A 26,747-nucleotide genomic window follows, 5' to 3' on the forward strand; every position below is an offset into this window, starting at 1 on the left:
TTAATTTAAGAGCTTATGGTATTCTATACAATAAGGCATTGCTTTAATGAAAAACACTGGAAAAACATTTCACAGTTTAATAATTTTTTGATTGACAAGTGACATCTCGTCAATCAAGCATGACGTTTTTATACTGATTGTTTCTGTCAAACTTAACACTAGACAAATATGTTGCCTTCATAATCCACAACACTGAGGGCTCGATTCGTAGAGATGAAAGCAACTGGCCAATTGATAACAGAGCAAATAATTAAAATCCAGCAAAAATCAAACAGTAATTTCATACAGACTCATTCTATGCCACAAGCACGGTTTGAAGAGAAACAAAAACATACTCCCATATTAGATCCACATAATTATCAGACATCGGTGGAAATAATACTAATCTGGGAAATTTTCCTTATCTAAAATCAAAATTAATAAATGGAAACGCCCAATCCATTCCACTTGGGAAAAAAGTCCAGAGGGCCAACTTTTATTGTATTATGAAGCTGAACAGCCTATATACAACCACCTATAGTATGCAACAGAAAATAGCCTGTCTTTACTTATAGTCTAAGCTGATATGTTCCAGACGTTTATCAAAGAAGGAGAGAAAAACTTAATCCAAAAAAATGGGAATTCATCATTGTGCTTTTTAACCCACAAATCCCCTTCATTGTTGAAATGGGACAATTTTAAGAGGCACCAACTGAAGTGCTAATATCAGTTAATGAGAATCTCTAAAGCTATAACAAAGACTGAAAATACAAATAGTAAATATAGTTTATTTATATGTTTAGAAAGGTGATACAATTCCCTTCAAGTCCTTTATTCAGTTTAAAAAATATTTCTTCACTCTGTCATGCGGCCGACAAGAAGGATCTTTGTGTCAATGCGCAAAGCCCTTATGATGCTGTCAGAGAAACACTGTCTTGCCAGGGTATTTCCAAGTCATCCAAACTCTGGGTCACACACAAAGCTCGTGCTAAAAAGCAATAGGAAGAGTTTTCATGAAATGGATGCCGATTTTGTCCATTTATATTTATGATGCATTTCAAGAATTGCCCGACGCTGTCGTTAAACAGTTACCTCATTCTTACTGGCAGTGCGATATGTGTGGTGGTGCCCGGGAATGTACTGTAGGTGGTCCACCGTGTGTGTTCGTCGGGACGCAAACGCCTGCCTCTTTGATGTGGACGTGCCAGAGTGATGATTGACCATCAGCGTGTTATACGAGTCAGTGGAGGCACTGGGTTGAGAGTGCATCTTGGTCATCTTGTGGCGGTCCATGACCGGTGTGGTAGGCATTAACATGTCAGCGTGAGACATTGCCCGTGCCATGGCCTTCTCCCGGAACTTGTCACGCCTCATCGCCGGGGACAGCAATGGATCCTGGGAGTGTAGGCGGTCTGCAGAAAGCAGTTGTTCGTTTGAGAGATTACGGCTGCTTCCATATGCCGTAGCTGCCATGGCGCTGTATGATGATAAACCATAATCTCCCCGCCGTGGCGTTCGGGGAGGAGACAGGACGTGGTCCTGTGACATGGCCCGCTGGACCCGTCGAGGTCGTTGGCGCTGCTGGTGTTGCTGATGCTGGTGAGGTTCAGCATTCAACTTCACCATGTGGGTTGGTCCCCGGCCACCAAAGTCAGGATGAAGATGTTTCCTTGGGTAGTAATCATCCATGTCTTTATCGCCTGTGTTGTAGAAGGAAAAGGTTGTCAGAGGAAAAATTTCAGACTTGGTTTTTCAGAATGAAATATAATTATAAACCTTTTTCTTATGTAGGTCTGGAAAACTGCAAGTTTTCCTGTTGTGGAACATTCAAAATAAAGCAAAAGGAACTTGTGACTTTCACTAATACTACCCAGCATTTATAACTTCCCTCCACTACATTTTAAAGTAAAATATTTTACTTTCTACTCTGCTACATTTCTAGGAAGCTATTAGTTACTTGTTCCTTTTAGCTCAGCTTAGCATTTTAATCCATTGTTGCTGTTTTTCTCTCTTGAAACACAATTTGAACATGGCAAATTGCAACCCTAGGACTGAATTTGGACACCAACATTTTAGAGATTTGCATGAAATTCCATAAATGTAAGAAACTCAGGACATATATTATTTGCTAATTATGCATTTTATTAAAGCCGTGTGGCCAAGTTGTTCAGTAGAATAAGTTCTCAAATCAGAGATGCGGTTTCTATGTTTTAATAGTTTCAACCTTAAACCTCTATTCCATAGTAAAAGTGTGAGGAGAATCAAGACTCTCATGTTTTGTTTTTGGTTTGTTTTCTAGTAAGAAATAATAATCTAAATATCCGTCCTTATTATTCTGTCCCATTTTTATGCTGAAGCTCATTACAGGTGGTGGAGAATCTGTAGCAGGTGGTTGTAGTGGGGTTGTTGGCCTAGTGGTCAGAGCAGTGCGCTTGTGCTCTAAGAAGGTTGCAAGTACGGTTTAATCCAAACAGCCTCCACTCTGGGTCTCTGAGCAAGACCCTTAATCCCACACTGCTCCCCGGGTGCCACACAATGGCAGCCCACTGCTCCCCGAGGGGATGGGTTAAATGCAGAAGTAAATTTCTCCAGCGTGAGATCAATAAAGTTCAATTATTCTGATTACGCATCAATGCATCAGATGGTTTCTTAAAGTTACAAGTTTTTTTTTTTTTTTAATTACTCTTAAAATTATACAGAAATGTACTAATGTTGAAAAATGTAATTTGTATTTTTGAATACTTAAGTACTTTTAAATGCATGTACTTTTGAATACTTAATTATTTTCAAAAGTAAGTACTTCAAAACTTTATCTTAAAGAATTATGAAAGAGTAACTTCTACTTGTAATTGAGCAAGATTTGAATATGAGTATCAATATTTTTTTCAAGTACTACTGTTTGTTACTTCATCTACAGCTGCTAATATTAGATTATATAGCTTTAGGTATGCTAAGCTCTAGATTTACACATTTTTTAAATTTTTATAAAACTTATAGATCCTTCTTCTATGAAATGCATAAACTAAAATGATAAAACTGTAAATGTCTGAACTCCCGACCTATATTAACAAGTTAAAATAGAAATCCTGTCATATTTTAAGAATGTTGGGTTACATTTAAATTGGTGTCTGCATTTTTAACAGTATTATGTTAACAAACAGGGCCTTCAAAAGCTTGGTAGAAACAGATGATAATACATGATTTAAAAGATAAAAAATTTAAAAGAAAACAATGTTTTCTATTTTTTTAATTAGTTTTTATGTCTGAATCTTTGTTTTGTCACAGATGTCAGGCTTGGATGAAATAGGTCACCTCAACTGCACCTCGTATGCATTTCCAATGAAGACAACCAACTCTGACCTGTGGCGATGCACACTGTTCCCTCTGGGCTGCTTCAGATGGGATATTTTGGCTGAAAATGCCAACCAAACTCAACCAGAGGCAAGAATTAGACGGAGATTTGGCCCATAGCTGCAATAATAGGTCAGTAGGGTGTATTCATTTAATAAGTATTTTAATACTGCTGTAATTACAGGAGGGAGAAAAATATGGAGTATCAATTGTCTATTTTATAAAGACATAGCTTAATTAAGTCCAAACCAACAGTATCTAGAAACTTATCAGATTTAGATATGAATAATCTTACTTGCTTGTTCTGACGGGCAATATTGGTGTTCTGCTATATTATATTGTAATAAATATTCTAGTAAATTGTAATAAAAATCAGTCATATAATTATATCTAACCAATATTAATACATCATATGAAATATCAAATTATATATTAGATTCTAATAATAATTTAAAAATGTTGGTTTCCTGACCAGATTTCAAATGAGATTCTGTTGGAAGATGCTAAAGATTAGGATTACGACAAGGAGTAGCCTGATAAAGCAGACTAAATGGGAGATTAAATGTGTAATCTAGTCTGGCCCCGATGAATGAGACATCGTAATGTTGTTGATGAGAACAACCCGTTGTTTTTCAAACCATGTCTGTGTCTATTGGCCAACGCTCTGACCAATGAGCCCAACTGACTGTGATGCAGTAAGTGCGATAGAAAGCTGGTGGGGGAGTGTAAACAAACAGCCTGTCAATAAAACGGCGAATTGGGTAGACCACTCGCGGGCAAAAATGATTTTGGCCGCTGGTGGGTGGGGCTAGTTTACTAGGCTAGACAAGGAGGCATTTTTACCTCAAAAACCTTGAGCAGCATACAAATAATGGTCAAAGATAGCACTGGAAATTTTTTTTAAACCAGCCAGTTCTCTAAGATACTTTTGTCAGCTGTAAAGACCTTCATCACTGATCACTGCAAACAATGTATATCAAAGAAAAAAAACCTCCTGTTTTTTAAGGCAGGGATGTTAATTTCAAGTTCTCGAGGGCCGGCATTCTTCAACTTTATGATATGTCCCTGATCCAATCAAATTGTTGAATAACCTCCTCAGCACACAGCCAAGCTCTGTTTGACCTAATAATCTGATTCAGGTGGAGAGACACATCTTTTTGTTAATTAGGAGCAGAAAGGGTTTACTGTTAAGTTAGTTTAGTATCTGGTAGCCCATCAAGCGCATTTTTTTCAGTGTTTTTATTGTCATTACACTGTCACAAGTACAAAACAATAAAATTAACTTTCTGCATTTAACTCATCCCCTTGGGGAGCATTGTCCATGGTTAAGGGTCTTGCTCAGGGCAAAGAGTGGCAGTCTGTGGGTGAGCTAACCATTAACCAATAGGCTGCCACTCCCCAAACAGGCATTAGCATGAAGGGTCTTGTCTAAGGACCTGCACTGGCAGCTCATTCCCTCCAGCTGGGATACAAACCCAGGCTTCATGTTTGCAGGACAAGTGACTTACCACTTGAGCTAACCAGCCGCAAATAACACTTTATTAATCTCATATTTACGGTGGCCCTGAAGTGCAGACTGCAACTACAAATCTAAAAGCGCAACTACATTAAGGAAATCACAACTACATAAAGCAAAGCGCAACTACATTAAGGAAAACACAATTACATTAACCTACCGGAAAAGGTGGGAAACATGAGACATCGCTGATTGGACGACGGCGCAGTTTGACCCTTGAACCGGAAGTCATTCTGTCTGCTGCGGCTTTTGAAAACATGGATATTGTCGGCGCCCCAAACATAGCTGCCGTTATCCAGGAATATTTTGAATCAGGACATATGTACGAGGTGATACTGGATATGCTCAAGACTAATCACCAAATTTCAGTTAGTTTGCGTACACTGAAGACACACTTAAAAGAAGCTGGACTGTTCAGACGACGCAACTTCCGGTTCAAGGGTCAAACGGTGCCGTCGTCCAATCAGCGATGTCTCATGTTTCCAACCTTTTCCAGTAGGTTAATGTAATTGTGTTTTCCTTAATGTAGTTGCGCTTTGCTTTACGTAGTTTTGTTTTTCTTAATGTAGTTGCGCTTTGCTTTACGTAGTTTTGTTTTTCTTAATGTAGTTGCGCTTTTAGATTTGTAGTTGCAGTTTGCACTTCAGGGCCACCGTACATATTGGAGAAATTTACCTTTGCATTTAACCCATCCCCTAAGGAAGCAACCAACACAGTCACTAAGGTGTAATGCAGCCTGTGTAATGCACTATGTGCAGCCTGTTAGCTGCACATAGTGACTCTTTCATATATTTGGGACACCCTCTTTTTGAAATTATCTTTTTGATTCCGGCGTAAAAGCTTTAGACCACTGCTTCTCCTGCTGCTGCCTGTTTTGTTTTGTTCTCTTCAGCCCCCCAAACCCATCGACCTCCTATGAGGTCAGATATCCTCCCCTCCCTTCCTGACACACAGGTCACTAATTTTACAGAGTAAAGATGCACTCATCATTCCATAACATAATATAACATAACATAGCCATCAGCATTTTCGTGCAGTGATAAGATTGAAGTATAAAGCGTCTTGTATGCTGGCTGTGTTTCAACATTTAGACCGGAGTCGTCTGTCTAAACTACCTTTGATTGAAATCCTAATTTTAATGGGTAAACAAATGCAATGCAGCAAAACACTTAACATGGCTAAGGTAATTACAGAATGTTACTGCTCATATCTCATCCCAGCAATCATGTTAAAAAACAGCAACACATTTTCCTACTAGGCTTAAAAACTGGAATCCGAGCTGCAAACACTTAATTGCCAAGAATATCTAATCAAACCACAGCCCTCACTACTTGCATTCATGAGCTGTTTATCACTGAACACCGTAATCATGTAATGCACTAATACTAATGAAAGCGATGGAACACGTATTATGAAGTGATCTTTAAAGGTTTGGAGCAGCAGATTTGGAATTTCAATGTGCTTATGAGTGGAGGGGGTGCAGCAGCAGTACAATTTAACTTTTTTATATACTTTGGAGGATTAAAAATGCCTTCTGTATCCTGCTTGGTGTTTTAATCCCTTTTAGTGTGATTAAGGTGACATCAGAGCTCTAAGGCAACGTTTTTTGCTCCATCTCTGCCTCGTTAGCAGTGAAGGACGAAAAGGAGGAAAAGTTTCCCTCTGCTCTCTCTCTCCCTCTCCTACACGCAGCCATTTCTATCTGCTAATTCACGCATCGCAAATAAACCATATTAATTTAATTTGTGGAGAATTGTCTGTCCAGATTGTTTTAATAAACAATCAACTACCATATTTTCTGTGCTACAAACAGCTAAAACCCCCAAGTTTTGAACCTTACAGCTTATATAAAGCTGCATTTGGCGAAAATCAAAGTTAGAAGGAGTTCAAATCAATTAAAGAGAAGCACATAGTAGCAGCAGACATGATAGGGAACAAATGCCCTAATTTCACATATTTTGATATTTATTTGCCTAATTAAAGTTGTCTTTATTTCAGAGCTGAAATAAAGAGCCAATGCTTGGCTGATGCTTGTTCACATTAAGGTCAGATGCTTGTCAAGAGCATCTTTCACGAAGCGCGTCCAGTAAAGTGTGTCCAGATGTCTCTGATCCTTCTGCTGCTCCTGTGTTCAATGGCAGAGAGCGACTTTGTTATGTTTGCTGTTATAAGTGGGTAAAGAGTATTTTTAATTTTCTAAGTGAGAATGTCCACCTGAAAACCTCGTCTGGCTTCATCTGAAAAAAAATCTGTGCAGTCAGTTCGTTAAGATTACGATCCTGCCTTCAAATATTATTTCGCTGTTGGAGCTGCTCACACCCCATATAGAAAGGCGGTCTGAGCGGTTGCACGGTGCTCTGTCCCTGGTAATCCCCTTCAACAGCAGCCTCTGGCCCGGTCGCCTCTCTGGGGTTTTCTGCTAATGTTCACGATGGCTGGAAGGCATTTTACACGTACCTATTCCAAACTGCAGGCATCAGAATAATAAAAGCAAACAAACTTTGCTGGCAGGTTTCATTAATAAACTGTTTTAGAGGAGTGATCATAGCGATCTGCTGTGTCGGTCTCCCTGCCAGCTCCCAGATCAGTTACTCTGATTGGTTGATGTGACGCGTCGAGCAGCAAGAGTTTCATTTTTCCAACTCTGGCAGCTGCTGCTTTTGCAGCGCTTCCAGCAGATCAGATGCTCAGAAGCTCATGAGGTGATGCTTCAGCTGCACTTTGCATGTAAAACTAGCTTTTCCTGCTGCCTCTAGCGCATGCAGTCTGAACGTAGCATAACTGCTACGAGCCAACCAGCTAATGGGAGCTAGAATTCTTCCTCCCTACTCTAGTGTTGACATAGATAGAGCTCGCCTACAGATTTGGTGGGGTAGAAAAACATAGTGCATGGGCACTTTATACTGGACAATATGGTAATCATATTAATTTTGGTTATATTTTCGTGACTAAAATTCAAATACATAAAAAGAAGGTATGTCCAATGGAGTAACTATAAGTAGCTACTGTAAGCAGAGACTGCAGTTGCTTAAGGGCCCCCGACCTCTTAGGGGCACTACAAGTACTGAGACCTGGTTGGCCCCCTACGTAAATGTGGACTAGGATGTCTCTTTGCAGATGTAATGGTGCGAAAAAAAACTTCATATGGGCCCACCCAGATAATGTTGCTTACGGGCCTATTGTTGTGTCTTTACGCCATTGTGTGTGTCCTCTTTAGGATAAAAATTTATCAGAACATAAATTAAAATGATGGGGTCTCTTATATTTTGCTTGAACATTTAATCATTTCCTTACAAGAATAGCTTTACTTTGGAAATGGGTTTAGCCATGATGACCTCTAACGCCACGCAGCTGATGCTCTGTTTTTATGGCGTTACTGACATCCTGGTGAACTAAGGAAGTGAAATACTTAAAAGAAGTGCCTTTAAATGTCGCCTTTCAAACAGCCCATGATTACCTAAAAGGTTAAATCTTGCTTAAATCTTTAACATGAGCTTCTAGTTTAATGCAGTAGGAGGTTTACATGTTTATAACTTTGTGGAAACAGTTTTAACAAAGAGATTAATTACAGATTGTAATCATTGGGCAATTATTTAATGTCCACTTCCAATTGGTTTTATCACACCACATGCTGACTCCCTACATGAAAGCTCTGGCTGCTGAGAACAGAGCAGAGCTGCATCCTAACCAACTTAGAAGATAAAAACCGAATCAGAACAATGAAGAAAATTTACCCTAAAGAGAAAACAAGAAAAATGTTATTACTTTGTCGAGGTTAAGTTACAATAAATCTTCTTGTTTTCATCATGCTTTTCTAAATTAGTCTAATATCATGTAATATTCCAGCAATAAATTTCATGTTGTTTTCCACCTTTACTCTATGGCTCTTATTTTAAAAAATAGTAAAGACATATAATAACTAACTGTTAATAGGAATATTTATCTGAATCACTAAACCAATAGAGACAAACATCCATACCAGATGCCACAGGCAGCTTTTTTCCCTCGCTGTTGTGCTAAGTTTGTGTGTTTGTTTTATCAGGTGTCTTAGGAAGCTTTAGGGTTAAAGTTTTTTTTTTTTTTTTCTTAAACTAAATACTTCCTCTTTTATTTGCACCACCCAAGCCTTTTCCTGATGTTACCATATGGTAATAGATCAAAAATTAGCCTGCAACGCACTTTATTTTACCCCCAGAGAGACCAATAAACTGAGGTGAAGGTTTAACTTTTATCAACTTAGCAATTATTCTGAACACAATATCATTATTCATAAATCGTAACACTTTTAGTCTGGTATTAGTAGTCGTAGCGTCGAATTATGAGAGCATTTTTTTTTGGTTTGTAACTTGGTCTGTTTTTTTTATTATGCTTCATAAAACCATTAGCCAAGTTGGCTCAGTTTAATAATCATTTATCATTTCCTTTTTAATCCTTATTGAGGTGTTATTATTTTAATAGCTAAATAAATCTTAAGCTGGGAAAATATCACCGCAGTCTCTTTGAGCTTTTAAATGTTGGATGACATTTTTTAATAGGAAGGTAGAGTCAATCTCTTTGACTGATGTTGACAGTTTGGCTGCTTATTATTCAAATGTATTTACCTTCATAAAGATAAATCCCCTTTACCAATACTACACTCGACAGTGGAAAACACAGCGCTGTCATTAGAAAAAGCAGCCAGCTATGGCTAACAAAATGCTGTGATAAGGAAATCATCATCTGCTTATATCTTGGAAGAGATGCAAGGAGATTATAATCAAAGTCATAATTCTGCAGGAATAAAGATTATTCACATGTGGAAACAATTAATAGCTATGATCCTTTCTCAGATTGGATGTCCAAGCATGTATGCCTTCATGTAACAGCAGATAGTGCTCAGAGGATATGCATAAAACAAGCAGAAAAAACACCACAAGACTGACACGTGTTCAGTAAAAATGTTCTTCAGACAAATAGATCAGAGCATCATACCTGGACCTAACTCTCATCAAGCACAATGATGGAGGCCTGGTGATCTGGGTGTGGGACCCACTGATCTCTATTTATTTACTGGATTGCTGACAGGCTGTTGGTCGTACAGGGTGCTGTAAAGTCACCAGCTGCCATATTGGTACTCCCTAGTTAGACTGGTTGCAATGTAAACAATACGTCCGCTACAGCATCAAACAACAATGATGATGATGATTCTCATTTTCAGGGGGGCTTAAGACTTTAAAAATAAAGATAAAGTCGACACTTTGACACACACACCTGCTGATTCATAGCATCAGTAGATTACGGTAATTTATGGTAAAAAATAGGCACATCACATTGCATAGTCAGTATGAAGTCCATAAAGTCCATAAATCATATAATAAAACATATTACGCATATCCATCACAACACAATTAATGTGTTATATAGTAATTACATTACATTACAGGCATTTTTATGGTGCATCTCTGTAAAAGTGGGGAGTTCCAAGATGGCGGCAGGTGACTTCATTTTTTTCAGTCTATCAGCAATCCAGTGAATAAACAGATCAGTGGGGCTACTATACAGTAATAAAGTTAATTATGAGCTCCTTTGTGTAAAAAACAAATATACTCCTTAAGTTCAATAGAACCAGCCGTATGGCTACTAAACATTTGAATAAAATTTAGAGGAATAAACATGGTAAATATGAGATGAACAAAAATCCTCCACAATGATGTGAGAGACAGAAAAAGCCCAAAAAATAAAAAATCGAGCTATTAATGGGAGGTCATAGTTTTCACAAAGCGTTTCCATCTAAGCCTCTTTATTTGTTAAAATATTATTAATAGTCTGTGAACCATTGTTGTCCTTTGGTAGATCAGTGATTTATAACATGGGAATGATTAGACTATTTTATCATGTCCTGACATTAGTGTTGCACCGATGCCAGGTTTTTGGCCCGATACCTGGCTGTGCAGTATTTACCAATACCATCTGTTTTAAACTGATGTGTGTGTGTATATATAAAGAGCTGTGTACAACTTGGATGTAAAATAATTGTCATCATGGCTTCATGTCAAGCTGCCGCCTACCTTTGGGAAGCAGCAATACAAAGTGAATCCAGTAGAACTTTTAATTGCCTACCTGGAATGGGTGACAATAGTTGAATAAACTTTTGGATCTCCAAATGGTATCGGTGCACTATTTGTCGGTACTCGCCGATACCGATACCACCATTTTAGTGCAGTATCGGGACCCTGTCTGATACTGGTATCGGTGCAACACTACCTGACAAAATTCAATTCAGTTTATACATGACAAGAACATATATCTGTTAAGATTCTAAGTTATCCAGAACATGGTCAAGCTTGAAAGGTTCAGTTTAAGCAACTGGACATGATGTTTCCTAGAAGATGTTTCTACTCACATCCAAGAGGCTTCTTCAGTTCTAACTGGTGGTGGGGAGCACTGAGATTAATATACTGTGGGTCTAACAAAGAATGGGGTACAACCCCAATGTGTCCTCCATGGCCAATCCAGTAGGAGGGATCAAAGCCACATTTTGGTCGTTAGGGGGTTGTGATGGCTCGTTATCTCCCTCATCAGAGTGGTTTTGGCCACATGCCTCATTGAAGTGTGAGTCAGATGAGGGTGGGTGAGAGGTTATGTCTAAGACCACCTCATCTGTTGAGAGGTGGTTTTTCCAGGTTATTCCAAAACAGTAAAAAAACAGACCATTGGACTTTTTTTCCTGAGTTTTGAGACGTTTCGCTTCCCATCGAGAATGCTTTATCAATTTAAATGTTCGAAATAGAGTCGAGTTGCTTTATACAGTAGCCCAAAAGCCTTGTTTTTTCTTAGAGAACATGCAAACTGAAACGGACGAACAGGTCCACCCTTTGGGATGGGGGTCGTTTGGCTTCTTTGTTAGCCTGCAATGCCCCATACCTGTCTATGTCTCTGAAAGGGGGGTGCTTAAAGGGAATTGTTAGCCTGGCTGAATAGGCGGGGTCTTCTGCTCCCCTGTAAAGGGGTTGGGTTGCAGGGATAGATGGGAGGGATTAACTCAATTGCTGCATTGTAGGTTTTTGAAATCTGAAATCTTTTGAAACCTTTGAAATCTTTCTTCCTTTGCAAGAATATGGACGGTTTTTTTTCCTCAAACGAGTGTCCTTTGGCCTTCAGCTGTAGGTGAACGGCTGAGTCCTTTCCTGAGGAGTTGGCTCTCCTGTGTTGAGCCATGCGCCTGGGTAGCGGTTGCTTGGCCTCTCCAATGTGAAGGTCTGCACACTCTTCACTACCCTGTTAGGTGCTCCCCACCACTATCTAGAACTGAAGAAGCTGCTTGGATGAGAAGCGAAACGTCTTCTAGAAAACCTCACGTCCAGTAACCTAGACTGAACTTTTTCAAGAATAACAAGAACTCAGAACTTTTTTAAATACACCTCAAATGAAATAAGACATAAACAAGTCAGTGTTGATAAGAGACAGAAAGAGCAAAGCAACAAAAGGAGATTTTATGTTTTTAATTCTTAAAGCCAGGAAGAAAAGAAGAATGAGTCGTGACATTAAATGGCTTTCTGTCTGTTCACAACTTCTCTTCTCTTTGAGATGTTGAGTAGTGCTGCTTTGAAAACCTGTTCTACCTTAGATTCACTCTTGTGAAAGAATGCTTTTAAGAGAAAGTACAAGAAGTATTCTGATAAAGCACTCGGTAATGTCCCTGCTGAGAAACCATGAAGAATGCTAAACGGCTTCTTGGACTGAAGAAGATTTAAAAAAAAAAAATTACAGTCAACAAATCTGCTAAATGTGATAACGGCATAGGCAAAATGTTTTTACTACGTCGCTTGCATAACCTGACTGATAAATCAGCAACAACAGCAGCTCCTCTTATCTGTTTTTAAGAGTCTGATGAATTATATGCGCCTGAAAGCCGAGAGTTTAAGATAAAAGCTGAAGGCAGAACAAAAATGTGTGGTTGATTAAAGTCAGGCATCCTTTCAAGGAGAGTTAAAAGGTGAAGAAGAACCAACAAAAGAGTAATAGTTGTACTTTGAAGCTTCCTTACATTTACTGGTGTTGTGCTTTTAACCAAAATCAATAGTATCCCTTTTAATGTGTGTTGTAGTAATCAGCAGAAGCTGTTTGCTTGTACGTGTGTGTGAGTTTATGTCCTTGCAATTAAGCTGCTCCAAAGGAGCAGAAAGTCGAGAAACTGAATTTTTGTCAAAAGGAAACTGAAATGAGTCGTTTTTATGCGTCACCGGATGTCTGACCACGTCTGCTGCTATAGCGACTATCTCCAGAACTAAAAACCTTATTCTTGCAGGTTAGTTTATTTTACAAGTTACCGTAAGCGTGTGTTAGTCCATAGGATGGATGTTCTCTATATGAAGGACAATCAAAGCTGTATGAGGGAGGAATGAGACTAGAGATCGTAAAGAAAGTTGTTTTTCTTTTAGCAGACTAAAAAATACCAGAAGATTTTATATATGCCCCTTATTTATATTAATGTATCTTTTTATTCTTTAGTATATTGCATAAATATTTTGGGGTTTATTTGTTCAGCTCAAGGTTTTGTACCAAAGCTTCTTCCTTCACCATGAACAATGTGCGCATCCTTTGGAATCCTTATCTGCATGACTCAAATCCATCTGAAAGAACAGGATGCTCTATTTGAAAAGGCTTAATTCAGATGTTTGTGATGCTCCATTGACTGTTGAAGAAACTGTCAGTCTTATTCTGACAAGAGCATTATGCTTTTGACTTATACTCATGTTTTTGTTTAAAGTTAAAGTCTTTATTTCTGAATGCTTTCTCTTTACTGCCTTTTTTTCTCTATATGTTCCCATTTACTCCTGACATATAACCTGCTAAATAGACCGATTGGTTTAACAGTCTCTCAGCTTTTTATGCACCCTCTTCTGGATTCTGCTATTGCCTTCGCCCGTTTGCTTTTTGTGCTCCACATTTCTCGTAAGCTTCCCTAGTTTCCTTTAAATAAAAACCTCTACTCATCCCTTTCCCTTCTTCATTCATGTCCCAAACAGCTTGCAAACTAACGGTGTTTTTAAGTCCTGCAAGATTTCTGAATTCATGCTTTAGAGCAGTGCTTGTTGGCTGAGTAGAGAAGTAGGAGGAAGTTTTTCATACATTTATTTTTAATCAAATTTTAATAATCCAATTTTCTTCTTAAATCTAGAGGTCATAATTTGTTTGGTTTCACTTTATTGTTTTAAGCTAGTTTATAGCTAGTTGTTAGACTGATGGTGGTCAGAGGTTCGAGTGGCGTCAGTGTACAGCAGCCTCACCTCTGTCAGTGAGCCCCAGGGCAGCTGTGGCTACAATGTAGTTTGCTACCATCAGTGTGTGAGTTTGTGTGCATGAATGGATGAATGACTGAATGCAGTGTAAAGCGCTTTGGTCAAGTCCTCTGATTATATAAGCACAGGCCATTTACCGTTTAGCTTAAATTACAGTTAACTGAAGTGCAGGTATAAAGGTCCTAAAAAAGAGAAGAAGCTTAAAATCTTGTTTTATAAATAATTCACTGTGCAAATAATTTCAACCCTTTCTTATTTTTTATGAGCTGCTAAGTGGAGAAGTGTATAGCGCTGCTGCCTTGCAGCAAGAAGGTTCTGGGTCCGATTCCTGGTCTGGGGTCTTTCTGCATTGAGTTTGCATGTTCTCCCTGAGCATGCATGTGTTCTCTCCGGGTACTCCGGCTTCCTCCCACAGTCCTTAAAAAACTCTCCTTAGGTGTGTGTGTGTGTGTAAATGGTTCGTTTGTCTCTGTGTTTCCCTGCGATGGACCGGCAACCTGTCCCGGGTGTACCCTGCCTCTTGCCCGTAAGCAGCTGGAGATTGGCATCAGCACCCCTTGTGACCCCACTTGGGATAAGCATGACAGAAAACGGATGGATGTTAATTTTACCCTTTGTTGTGATGAATTTCTACTGTTTTAGACAACTGCAAGACTGAAAACAATAAACAAGCCACATATTCTATTAAATTCAGGGGATTGGAAATATCACCATTTAGAACAGAAAGTCTGCACTTGTACAACGTTTTGAAACACATAAATTAACATCTGGTTTAGGAAATATAAAATGTGTTAAATAATGTCTTTCATAAGGCCTCATTAGTATTTATAAGTTCTGTTAATTAATAAGGGAACCATTGTTGCCACTTTCTGCAATCATATCTACTCAGGCATATAGGTAATGTACCTCAATGGACTTGCTGCTACAATAAAACGAAATCTATGTAAGAAAGAAATGAAGCCCACATCATAATAAAACTGCTGATCTCACACTGAGAATAATGCACGGCTGTACTGCTATGACATTAAGGCATCATCATCTTGGCATATTAAGCATATTCTACTGGAAAAAAAGCTGCTAATATGTCATTAACAGACATTAGCAACATGACATTGACTGCAGATGGGAATAAAATGACAAGGCAATTATATGTTAGGGTGCAGATGAGTCAATGGGAACAAGCATAGAGGAGTCAAACATTTAGTCAGGATTTCAAAGGATAATTCCTCCAAAAATGTGAAAAGGTGAGAGGTCTATTTGCATGATCTGACACCAGACATGCAAATACAGGAGCATCTCAGCAAATTAGAATGTCATCCAAAAGTTAATCTGCTTCAGCGATATAAATTAAAAAGTGAATGTCATATCTGATGGTGATTTAATACACAGTCATTTATTTCAGTTAATTGTTTCTTGCAACGATGATGAAAACAGTTTATTCCCTGACAAAACAACAAAGATGAATATTACAACTTAAATAAAATAAAAGAAGGATTCTGATCAAGAAAGGTGGTCCTGCTAAACAATTTGTTTATTAACTGGTAGTAATGAGATGGGGCCTATTGTTGTTCGGAGGCGATCAGACTGTGGGCCTGGTTGCTTTTTGAACAGCAGATAACATGGCAGCTATAATCCACACTATTGCTTAGATGCTGCTTGGAGTCCAAACAACTGGGATATTTAGCAGACAGATCTGCTGGAAGAATCGGATGACATTTTTGTTTTTAACCTGACATGTCTATGACATGTTCATTTTGTTAGAAAGAACAAATTAAATTTTTCTATTAGTTGTTAGTCATAATTATGGGTCATGAGTTATTGATCAACAAGCATGGGGTTATATCTACTACAAAAAAAAAAAAAAAAGATTAATGATGAAGTGATTAAATATATAAGAACTCACTTAAAATTGGAAACAAACCTGACTGCTTTGTTTTTTTATGCTGTTTGTAAATTATTAAATCTGAGTTTAATTGATTGTTGGGGTAACACTTTACAAAAACCATCATGAACATTATTTATAAAAGGCAAAAAGACAATTTATCATCATCTGATAATCATTCATAAACTGCATTTAAACCATTTCTAAAAGGTAAATAGATCAGATTGCCCTGCCGTGTTAGTTCATCCCTAACATCAGCAGACTTAAGATCTAAACATTAGCCTTTATTTTTAATTAACTTGTCCTCTTGTGTCGGACTTTCGTTATCGTAACATCAGTCATCTTAAAACCTTCATAAATGATCTATTTACACTTTATAAATGAATCAAACATTAATAAATGTTTGATTCCAGGTGCACAGTTTTATATTGTTTAAACACTTTGCAGTAAAGTATTTTATTGTTCATCTTTAACTCTTCACTATTATGTTATTCTTTAACATTTTTCTAATGTCAACATAAGTGTAGCACTTTTCTTTTTTATAATTTGTTTGCTGCTGTAAACACTAGATTTGGGAAAACAAAGGGATTTTCTATTCTATTCTATTCTATTCTATTCTATTCTATTCTAATAAGCTGTTTAAGGTGGGTATACTCAACCAACGGTTTGGGTCAAGAGTCGAGTCTGGAACCATTTTGTCGGTCAGAAGCGAAAAAGTTTGGAGGACCTCTAATATGGATGAAAACACACAATTATTTATTTTCACTGAAGACTTTGTCGTAACTCATGTAAATTTAAAATGCTGCAAAGGGATTTCTCACAGAGGAGTTTAGCTGGGAGATTTTAATGCCTCCTCTCTGTTTCAGGCTGCAGTGGAGATGCTAAAGACCTGACGGTACTGTTAGACAGTAATAGATAATATCAGACAGAGATAACCTTAGTTATAATTTATCTATACAATTTCTTTCTCAATTATTAAGGACAAATGCTCTCTAAACCAACACAGCTCTGCTGACCCTCATGTCCTAATGTAAAAGAAATCACATAGGCAGATTAGTTTTTATAAATTTCTCAATAAATAAATGCAGTTATAGATATGAAGTGTCTTTTGTATCTAATCGGGTCACATTTAATTTACTGTATGCTTAACTTATACATTGATCTGAACATTTACTGCATGTTTGTGAGATGACAAACACTTTTATTTTGTCATCGCATTCTAACTTGCGTGGATGCACCTGTTATCATAAGTCGGGTTTTTCGGATGGATATGTTTCATCAAGTTGCATGCAGTGAGCGTGGAAACCCTGCATGAGGCTGAGGTCATTCGGCGATGCTCGTTTCAGACGGCGATGGAAGACAAATGAAGGAGCACCTACTTAGTCTGGGAGGAGAGTATTTACTTAAGTCAGGCTTGTGGGGCATCTCATACGACGGCTGGTGGTGGCTCAGATTCTGGAAGGATCTGGAGAGGGACAGGTCATAGGGTTCGGTTGCTGACGTCAGGATGTTGTTCATCCTCTGGGGCCTATCTGCAGGGAACAAGGGAAGAAGTGGTGCACTGCATTCAGTCAAAGAGGATGAGAAATATATAAAAAAAGAGTATTTAGTTGAGAGATTGGGAGGGAGAGGGATGCAGCAGGAATTGTCCCGTAATGCAGGTTAATCAGGTGACATTTGGGACCGAGCTCCATGTTTTAACAGAAAAAATTTATTGTGCAAGAACCTGGTTTAGAAAAAGAAAAGTTTATTTAATACAGGCCTTGCTCTAAAATGACTGGCTTGTTCTGAAGCTGGCATTTTAAATATCAGTTTGTTAATTAAGTTTAAAATGGATCTAAAGTATAATCCATGTGTTGAATGGAATCAAACAATTGTACATTAGACTATTTTTTATGTTAGCTGTGCTCAGCTCCATTTAAACCTGTAGTAACTGCAGAAGTAGACATTTATTTCTGCTGTAGTATGGATCGGTATCGCTGTGACTTGCTTGGGGGTTTGCCACAAATAATAATCTGTTTAGAGCGATCAGATAAAATACGTACATCTGTCAAAATTTAGACCAGTCAAGAACCTCTTTATGTCTTTTCCTGGGGCTGACTGAGTTGCTGTCAGGTGAATATTGGCGTCCTGTTTTTGTTTGACCCATTAAGGTTCCTTCTGTGATTGAATTGATCACAACAACACCCAGGAGGCGTTTACTCAAAATCCAAACTCCAAACAAGACTGCAGGAACCCAGGCTGTGTAAGAACAGGAAGGGATCAGGAATTACACAAGCACCATCCTGTTTTTAGTGATTTAAAACTAATTTCTCAAAAAGTAAAACAGTAATCTAAACACCATATCATATTCTCCTAAAGGAGGTTTAAGATTAACATTTCTAAACCCAAATAATCTTTTTTTAAATCATCCAGTATTAGGGAATGAATATTATGATTCAAGTTGAATACATCTACTTTTTTAAAATGGAAATTAGTTTAAGTGCAGCATATTAGTTGACAAAGACACCACAATAAATTGCTAAACAGGGTTTTTTTTTCACCTTAAAAGTGACTATTATTTTTTTACAGAACCAAAAAATGAAAAGGTTGCAGGTAAAACCAAAAAAGCTGTAGCAAATTTCACAGATGAGCCTCCTTAAAAGAACAACCTGCCCACAATAAGACATGGTGTTGGCAGCATCATGCCCTGCAGTCCATTCTTCCATAAAACTAGCTCATTTTCTTTAAGAATACTTCAATTATGATCTATTGTTATTATTTTGAACTTAAGAATTTGACAAAGCAAAAACATAATGAGAGGTTTCATTTTTGTGAGGGCAGTGAGTTCAGATCGACAGAAGAGAGGCAACAGAAAATACCTAAACTACATCTGACAGTCTGTGGAGTTTTATTTTAAAAAGAGAGTGGATAAGAGAAGTACTCACAAAGTCATAAAGCTTCACTTAAAAATAAACAATCTGGAAGACTCTTATCAGCCTCGCCTGATACACGGAAGGTATATTTGTGTTTATTTCTATTATGTTACAGTTTAAGATTTGCTTTTGTTTGAAATTATATATAAAAAAAAAAACATTCTGTTCAACAAATCTATTTTTCCTCTGTTAGAAAAATCCTGTCAAGGGACATGAAACCTATAATGAGGTATTTGAGGTTACACTGATGTAGTCTACCTACACTATATTGCCAAAAGTATTTGCTCACCTGCCTTGACTCACATATGAGCTTAAGTGACATCCCGTTCCTAATCCATAGGGTTCAATATGACGTCGGTCCACCCTTTGCAGCTAGAACAGCTTCAACTCTTCTGGGAAGGCTGTCCACAAGGTTTAGGAGTGTGTTTATGGGAATTTTTGACCATTCTTCCAGAAGCGCATTTGTGAGGTCGCACACTGATGTTGGACGAGAAGGCCTGGCTCTCAGTCTCCGCTCTAATTCATCCCAAAGGTGTTCTATCGGGTTGAGGTCAGGACTCTGTGCAGGCCAGTCAAGTTCATCCACACCAGACTCTGTCATCCATGTCTTTATGGACCTTGCTTTGTGCACTGGTGCACAGTCATGTTGGAAGAGGAAGGGGCCAGCTCCAAACTGTTCCCACAAAGTTGGGAGCATGGAATTGTCCAAAATGTCTTGGTATGCTGAAGCATTCAGAGTTCCTTTCACTGGAACTAAGGGGCCAAGCCCAGCTCCTGAAAAACAACCCCACACCATAATCCCCCCTCCAACAAACTTTACACTTGGCACAATGCAGTCAGACAAGTACCGTTCTCCTGGCAACCGCCAAACCCAGACCCGTCCATCAGATTGCCAGATGGAGAAGCGCGATTCGTCACTCCAGAGAACGCGTCTCCACTGCTCTAGAGTCCAGTGGCGGCGTGCTTTACACCACCGCATCCGACGCTTTGCATTGCACTTGGTGATGTATGGCTTGGATGCAGCTGCTCGACCATGGAAACCCATTCCATGAAGCTCTCTGCGCACTGTTCTTGAGCTAATCTGAAGGCCACATGAAGTTTGGAGGTCTGTAGTGATTGACTCTGCAGAAAGTTGGCGACCTCTTCGCACTATGCGCGTCAGCATCCGCTGACCCCGCTCCGTCAGTTTACGTGGCCTACCACTTCGTGGCTGAGTTGCTGTCGTTCCCAAACACTTCCATTTTCTTATAATACAGCTGACAGTTGACTGTGGAATATTTAGGAGCGAGGAAATTTCACGACTGGATTTGTTGCACAGGTGGCATCCTATCACAGTTCCACGCTGGAATTCACTGAGCTCCTGAGAGCGACCCATTCTTTCACAAATGTTTGTAAAAACAGTCTGCATGCCTAGGTGCTTGAATTTATACACCTGTGGCCATGGAAGTGATTGGAACACCTGATTCCAATAATTTGGATGGGTGAGCAAATACTTTTGGCAATATAGTGTATTTTGAAGCTAATGTTGTCTTGACAAATTTTGCTCAGCAAATCTGCTCTGGCACATGTAGCGACTAGCTTCTATGTACAGCATTCCTAAAATACCAAAAACTACAAATAAAATGAAATAAAAAAAAAAAACAACAAACAACATTGAGATAATAGGGTTATTTTTAAAAAAGAAGCTGGTTAGTCTGCTACTAAAATGGTTTACAAAGAACTGAGAACATATACACTGTAGAAAATTTAGTCTGGTAACGCTCTGAGCTTTGAAGACACCTTGTTTTGGTATAAAATCTGACCAATGTCTAGTTTTATATGCCCACTAAACTTTTGCCTTTTCTTCTTTGTGACAAACTTCAAGTTAAAATAACTAAAACAAAGAAAAAATATTTTAAGGGGGTAAAACAATACATAATTTATGCAAAAGGCTTGTTGAACAGCCATGACAAAGCATTTGGGCTATTCTAAACAGAACAGCAAAAAGTGTCCAAAGGAAAAACTTTTCTGCCCCAACACTCAAAAATGTCTACATTTATTTCACATAACTGGAAGAAAAAATATTGAGAATCTCTAATATTAAAAGTCATAAATGTGCAAAAAAACAACAGACGGAAATCTTATTACATGATTAAAGATATACAATGAGGTTATTTAAACCAAGATATTCCAAACATTGTAACATTTGAAAAATGCATGAAAAAAACCCTCTCTAGTTTTCTAAGATTATAAAGTCAGATATTTTTTACAAAAACACAACAAAAAAAAAGGGTCTAAGGCTGAGTAAAGTGGGCAGATAAGCGTCTAAACATTTTCCTCTGGGCTATTTTTCTGTATCAAGACAAAACATCATGGGTGCCTACTCCATGCTTTACTTGGAAATGTTTTGTTTATGCAAATGTATCACCATAAAATGTCAGACCTTATCTTGTTTTTTTTAAAAGAGTATAAATACTCTTTTGCATGCATATATGTATGTATTTTATTATGGAAAATTATAGTATTTGAGCAAATTTACAACTTTTTTTCATCAGAGAACATAGTATGTTCTTCTTGCAAATATACAAAATTAGTCAGAAATGTATTTGTTTCCAGCAAGATTGTTTTCTTTATTTCCATTGGCCAACTGGACATACAGTGGTTCCAAAAAGTATTTAGTCAGCCACTGATTGTGCAAGTTCTCCTACTTTGAATAATTAGAGAGGGCTGTAATTTTCATTATAGGTACTCTTCAACTATGAGAGACAAAATTTGTCAATTCTCTAAAAATCATACAATGTGATTTCCTGGATTTTCTTGTCCTCATTTTGTCTCTCATAGTTGTAATATACCTACAGTATGATGAAAATTACAGCCCTCTCTAATTATTCAAAGTAGGAGAACTTGCACAATCAGTGGCTGACTAAATCCTTTTTGGCCTCACTATAAGTGTGAAGATCCTTAAATACTTCTATACTTCTCTGTCTTCTTGAATCCATATCTACCATTAATAATAATGACTCTGATAAACCTTTAATAAAGTTCAGCTTTCCAGGTAACACATTGGCTTAATTTAGGTGTATACTTTATGATTGATGAAACCACTCTGAAAATTTGAGGTAAAAACAGGGATGTTTGTTGAAAAGACAGCAATCCACAACACAATACATACTAACAATTAATCAAAACATACCAACAATGAAACATGGTGGTGGCAGAATCATGGTCTGGGGTTCGATTTCTTCAGATGGAACAAGAGTGTAAACTGTTTCAAACATTTTGACCCCAAATCTAAAAGCTTAATATATATTTTTCCATCACCTGAGGTCCATTTCACAAACAGGTTTAACAAAGTCAAAACCAAATGCTCAACTCTGGATTGATCTAGCATAAGGTTGGAAACTCTGAGTTTTCGGTTTCGCAATGGCTGCAATGAGTTAGTTTAATCAACTGAATACGTTAATTTAGAGTTGAACATGGGCAAAACCAGTATGAAAAACCATTATCAGTGGAGAACCAGTCACCATGATGACAGGCAACAGGAAGGGACAATTTCACACCACTGGAAACTGAGATTTTAATGCAGAAAGGAAAAAAATTAGAATGTGTTAATTATGGCAGGCCATTTTGACATTTATGAAAAGCACTCTCCTCTCTTTTGTTCCAGTTGTAGATCACTAAAATAGAATTTCAACTGGTCAAAATGACATTCATCATCGGAACTTTAGTTTTTGTAAATGAAATTTTGCAGCAGAAACCGAATTTTAAAAAGTAAAAAATGAAACAAAATTATACTAGTAACAATTAAGTTTTATATACCTAGAAATGTTTATATATTTTTAGTGATGAGTTAAGTTTTTTGACATTCATCAGCTTGACTAAATACATATTTATAATATCTGAAATACATTTCTTCGTAGTCAAAATAATGAAAATGCTGACCAGTAATAATAGGAATATGAAAAATCTGAAATTCATTTCTAGACATCAAGAATGTTTATTTTAGATAAGAAGAATGTAATTTTGTTTGAATTTGTTTATTTTTACTGGGAATGTATTTCAGATATCAAAATTATATATTCTGAAAAACTAATAAATATCATAATGGCCTGCCATATCCTGTCGTAATCATGATATACACTGGGGGAAACTAGTTTACTGCTTAAATTGTGGGGCATCGATGTATTCTATTAAGTTGAAATCACATGGCAGCAGGTGAAGATAGAATCTAAAAATGTTGTCCAAACAGGTAGGGCCTGTGCATCATCTCATGGGGTTCCTCCTCATTTTGATTCTGTCTTCCATTACACAGTAAATACTGAGTGGCGGTTTGACTGTTCAGTTTTTTCCTATAATGCTGTTAGAAAACAAATAAATGTGTTCTTATCTATATCAAGTTCTGGTAAATATTTTATGAAAAAGTCTATGTAATGCTAAAGATCTGAGGACGGGTAAGGTTGTGTATGTGATGGATCGTGAGCTGAAACAGTAGCGCTCATAGATCTAGTGCTCTAGATAACTTTTTTATTTGAAAGGAAATCTAAATGTGGTCTAAAAAACCTCTCCCTATAAACATTTAATTCTCTGTGAATTAATGCTGCTCATCCTTTCATTGAATCCCCCGTACAAAGGACATCCTATGCTTGTTTTTTTAACACCTAAGATGTCAAATGGACCAAGAGACTGATTCTCTTTTTATTGTACACACAAACGTCTAGAAAACTCTCTTGACTCAATTGGGAAAAAATGTGATTGGCTTTAATTTGACAATGTGATTGGTGGAGAGAGGACACTGAGTTTATTGAAGAAAACCTGCTCCTGACCAGGTTAGATCTTAGGAGAATGTTACTATGGTAACAGACACAGATGTTGAGTAAACTCTCTTTGTGAAATGGAAAACTCATATTTTCCCTGATTGCAGGGTTAGAAAACTTAGCTCAGGAAACCTGCTTTGTGGAATGTGCCTCAGTGAGTCAAACCTTGCATCCTAATAAATATAAAACAATGTGTTCAGTTGAAGAAAATTTGAGTTTTGTAAGGGTTTTTGTAACGGCGTAAGACCATGGAGGAGACAACATGGGAAACTTGAATTGCTGGTTTATCTGAGTACACCTAGTCTGCTTTTAAGTAATTGTGCTTTAACTGTTTTGGTGACTCTTGCAGAATGAATTTCAAATTATAGGTGGTAATGTTTCTTATATTATTCTTTTTTTTCCTATGTCCCATATCCTTTTTCAGAGCAACTGCAACTAAAAACATTTAGAGAAGATTCCAATACATTCTCATTGAGGATATCTTTTAAAACATGTTAATTTTGTTGGAACTTAAAAGGTCAATGATAATCAGAATCAGAAGTACTTTTTTAAACCCCTGCAGGAAATTCTTTTTTTTTGCAGTCTAACTGTTTACACAAGAGAGAAAAATAAGATTGTAAGTACAAATAAGATATGAGAATAAAATTAGATAAGGATAAGAATAAAAAAGGATTTCTTTCTTACATGAATGATCAATATTTTTAGACTGAAAGAACCACGTGCCAATGAAAAGGCTTTGACAATGCGACCTGATTAATCTACTTTTAGATTTTTTTTTTATGCTTGTGTAAATTTTTAGTCATCCGCTTCATGTTAACCATAAAACAGGCTTAAGGCAACCAGACTTTTACCACATTTTTCTGAGGACGTTTGGACACATAAATTCTGTCGGCTCGTTCTAAAGCTATCTTTAATTGAAGCGTCAATGTTTTTTTATCATCGTAGAAGCCAATCTTCCTACAGTGAGCACATTCCAAGTCAGATGTATATAAAAGACCCAACCGCTGTTCTCCTGGGTTGTCGGAGTTTTTAGCTGAGTAATAAGTATGTGTCTGGCAATTTGAAACAAGATGGCTTCCTTCAAATAATCTATTTTACGCTAGTATAAGCCACCAGAGTTCAAAAAGACTCCTGGATAGGTGTCAAATTTTCAGAAAAACTGAGCGACAATCCAGTTGTGCCCTATTAAAGCCTTTTTTGTGGTTGGTTGTATTTCAGAAATTTGCAATTTATTGTTGTTAGAAAAATTAAACATTTTCAGTTTATAAAGCAGCTGAACTCTCTTTTAAATCAGTTATAACTTTGCTAAAACTGATGGATGAAGCTACATAACCAAACTACTCGAAACAGCTCAAGCAACAGATTAGTGAACACCTTGAGTGGTTCAGTTCAGAAAATCTTTTCATGACACCATTATAGCTCTGTGTGCTGCGCAGAGCTCCTGCAGCTTTAGTATTTGGGACGACTAGTCATGGGTCAGGAGGCGCAGTGGGTGGGAAGGACAGGGAACCGATTTTATAAATAGGGCTGGGCCGCCACTGCAGCAAACACGGCAGAGATGCACCGCATTAAAGAACATATGGTGCAGAGGGGAGACACTCAGAGGAGGAAATCGTGTGTGGGGGTTGTAGGGAAGATAGAGCCAGCAGGGAGGAGTGAAACAGGGAAAATGAACAGATTTTGTGATTGGACTAAAGGTCATGTATTGAAATGCAGCAACTTGACATTTTGTGACTGCAAAGAATAAACAAGCACTCAAAAAATTGAAATGAGAACAAAATGATTCCCAATGTGCAGGAAACTAATTCAAATCTGTACTGCTTATGACACATGTTGAAACAAAAAGTGATAAAAAAAAAAATACACATAAACACTATGTGTATCACTTACCGTATCCCATGTGTCTGTGGGCTAACAAGGCCAAGTGAGAAAGAGAGGACCATTAACAATAAATGCTTCAACATATGCTTCCAAACAAGAGGTTACCCTTGGAAAAAAGCAAGACTGGTGCTAAGGGTTAACACAAGGGCAAAAAGAGCAAAATCTGAATTATGCATCGAGGCCATGTGCCTCGTTAGAAGCTAAACAGACTTCTAAAGTGCTGTTTGAAGAGTTTCAAAGTACTTTTGAAACCCATTTTCCCGTTGTGTTTAAGTGGCAGACAAGCACATGCAGGATGTGCACTGCTGTGCTCCATTTGTTCATGGATTCAATGACGATCTCTTAGCTTTAACCTCCAAAACATAGCGGGAAAAAATTATTCAAGAATTCCCTCTTAAAACACATTTATGGCATTTCATTTTTTTATTTTTTATTTTTTTGGTCACTGGGATGCAGGAGAAGTCAGTTTAGTTTCATGTTGCAAGATCAACTTTCACATGAAATGACATTTGGAGAAATACATTTGAAGCAGTAATTGGGTTTTAAGCTGAACAATTTTGGGAGTTGTCTCTTGGTGAGGAAAAGAAAACACATGAAACGCATTGATAAGGCCACCATTTGGACCTCTGGGAAAACAACTTTGGGTAAATCAAGACAACCAGTTCTAAAAAAGCAGATTTTTGCAGCATAGTGGATTCAGTATCACTTGTGCAGGGTCACAACACTGTGTTTACTCACCCAGTTTCGGTGTGAGTGCCGTCAGATCCAGGTGGCTGTGTTGGTAGTCATGGTGGTGGTTTCCTATTATTAGAAGAAAAGAGAAAACAAACTCAATCAAACATGGCAGACGGGCAGAAAATCTGGTGCTGCTCCCTTTTCCCACTCTACATTTATTCACAGTAATATAAATCTCTCCCAGAGTATGAAAATGAATCAAAGAAAATACACATTTTTATATTATTTTGATGAAGGAATAGCATTATAACTTAGTTAATACATAGAAATAGAATTTTCATGACAAAAAATACTTAAATGTTCTGAGAAATTAGATTTGTGGTTTCCATTAGCTATAATCCAGTATCATTTATATGGACCACAAAAGAAGCTTCTTTTGTGAATTTAATTACTAAAATTGACAGACTTTTTAAA

At 37.5% G+C, this 26,747-nt stretch overlaps 1 protein-coding gene across 1 annotated transcript; it reads right to left on the bottom strand.

Moving 5' to 3' along the window:
- On the bottom strand, positions 1–26,399 carry LOC119799011 (protein shisa-6). Its single transcript, XM_038308701.1, has 4 exons — positions 26,337–26,399; positions 25,608–25,628; positions 17,389–17,541; positions 1–1,679 (listed from the first exon to the last, which is right to left on the bottom strand). Exons 2-4 carry the CDS (start codon positions 25,615–25,617, stop codon positions 1,060–1,062), a joined length of 783 nt encoding a protein of 260 aa, XP_038164629.1. The 5' UTR covers positions 25,618–25,628; positions 26,337–26,399; the 3' UTR covers positions 1–1,059.
- Positions 26,400–26,747: the final 348 nt, after the last annotated feature.

This window comes from Cyprinodon tularosa, unplaced genomic scaffold (genome assembly GCF_016077235.1).
Source record: "Cyprinodon tularosa strain WSP-4 unplaced genomic scaffold, ASM1607723v1 ctg1171, whole genome shotgun sequence".
NCBI classification, from domain to species: Eukaryota; Metazoa; Chordata; class Actinopteri; order Cyprinodontiformes; family Cyprinodontidae; genus Cyprinodon; species Cyprinodon tularosa.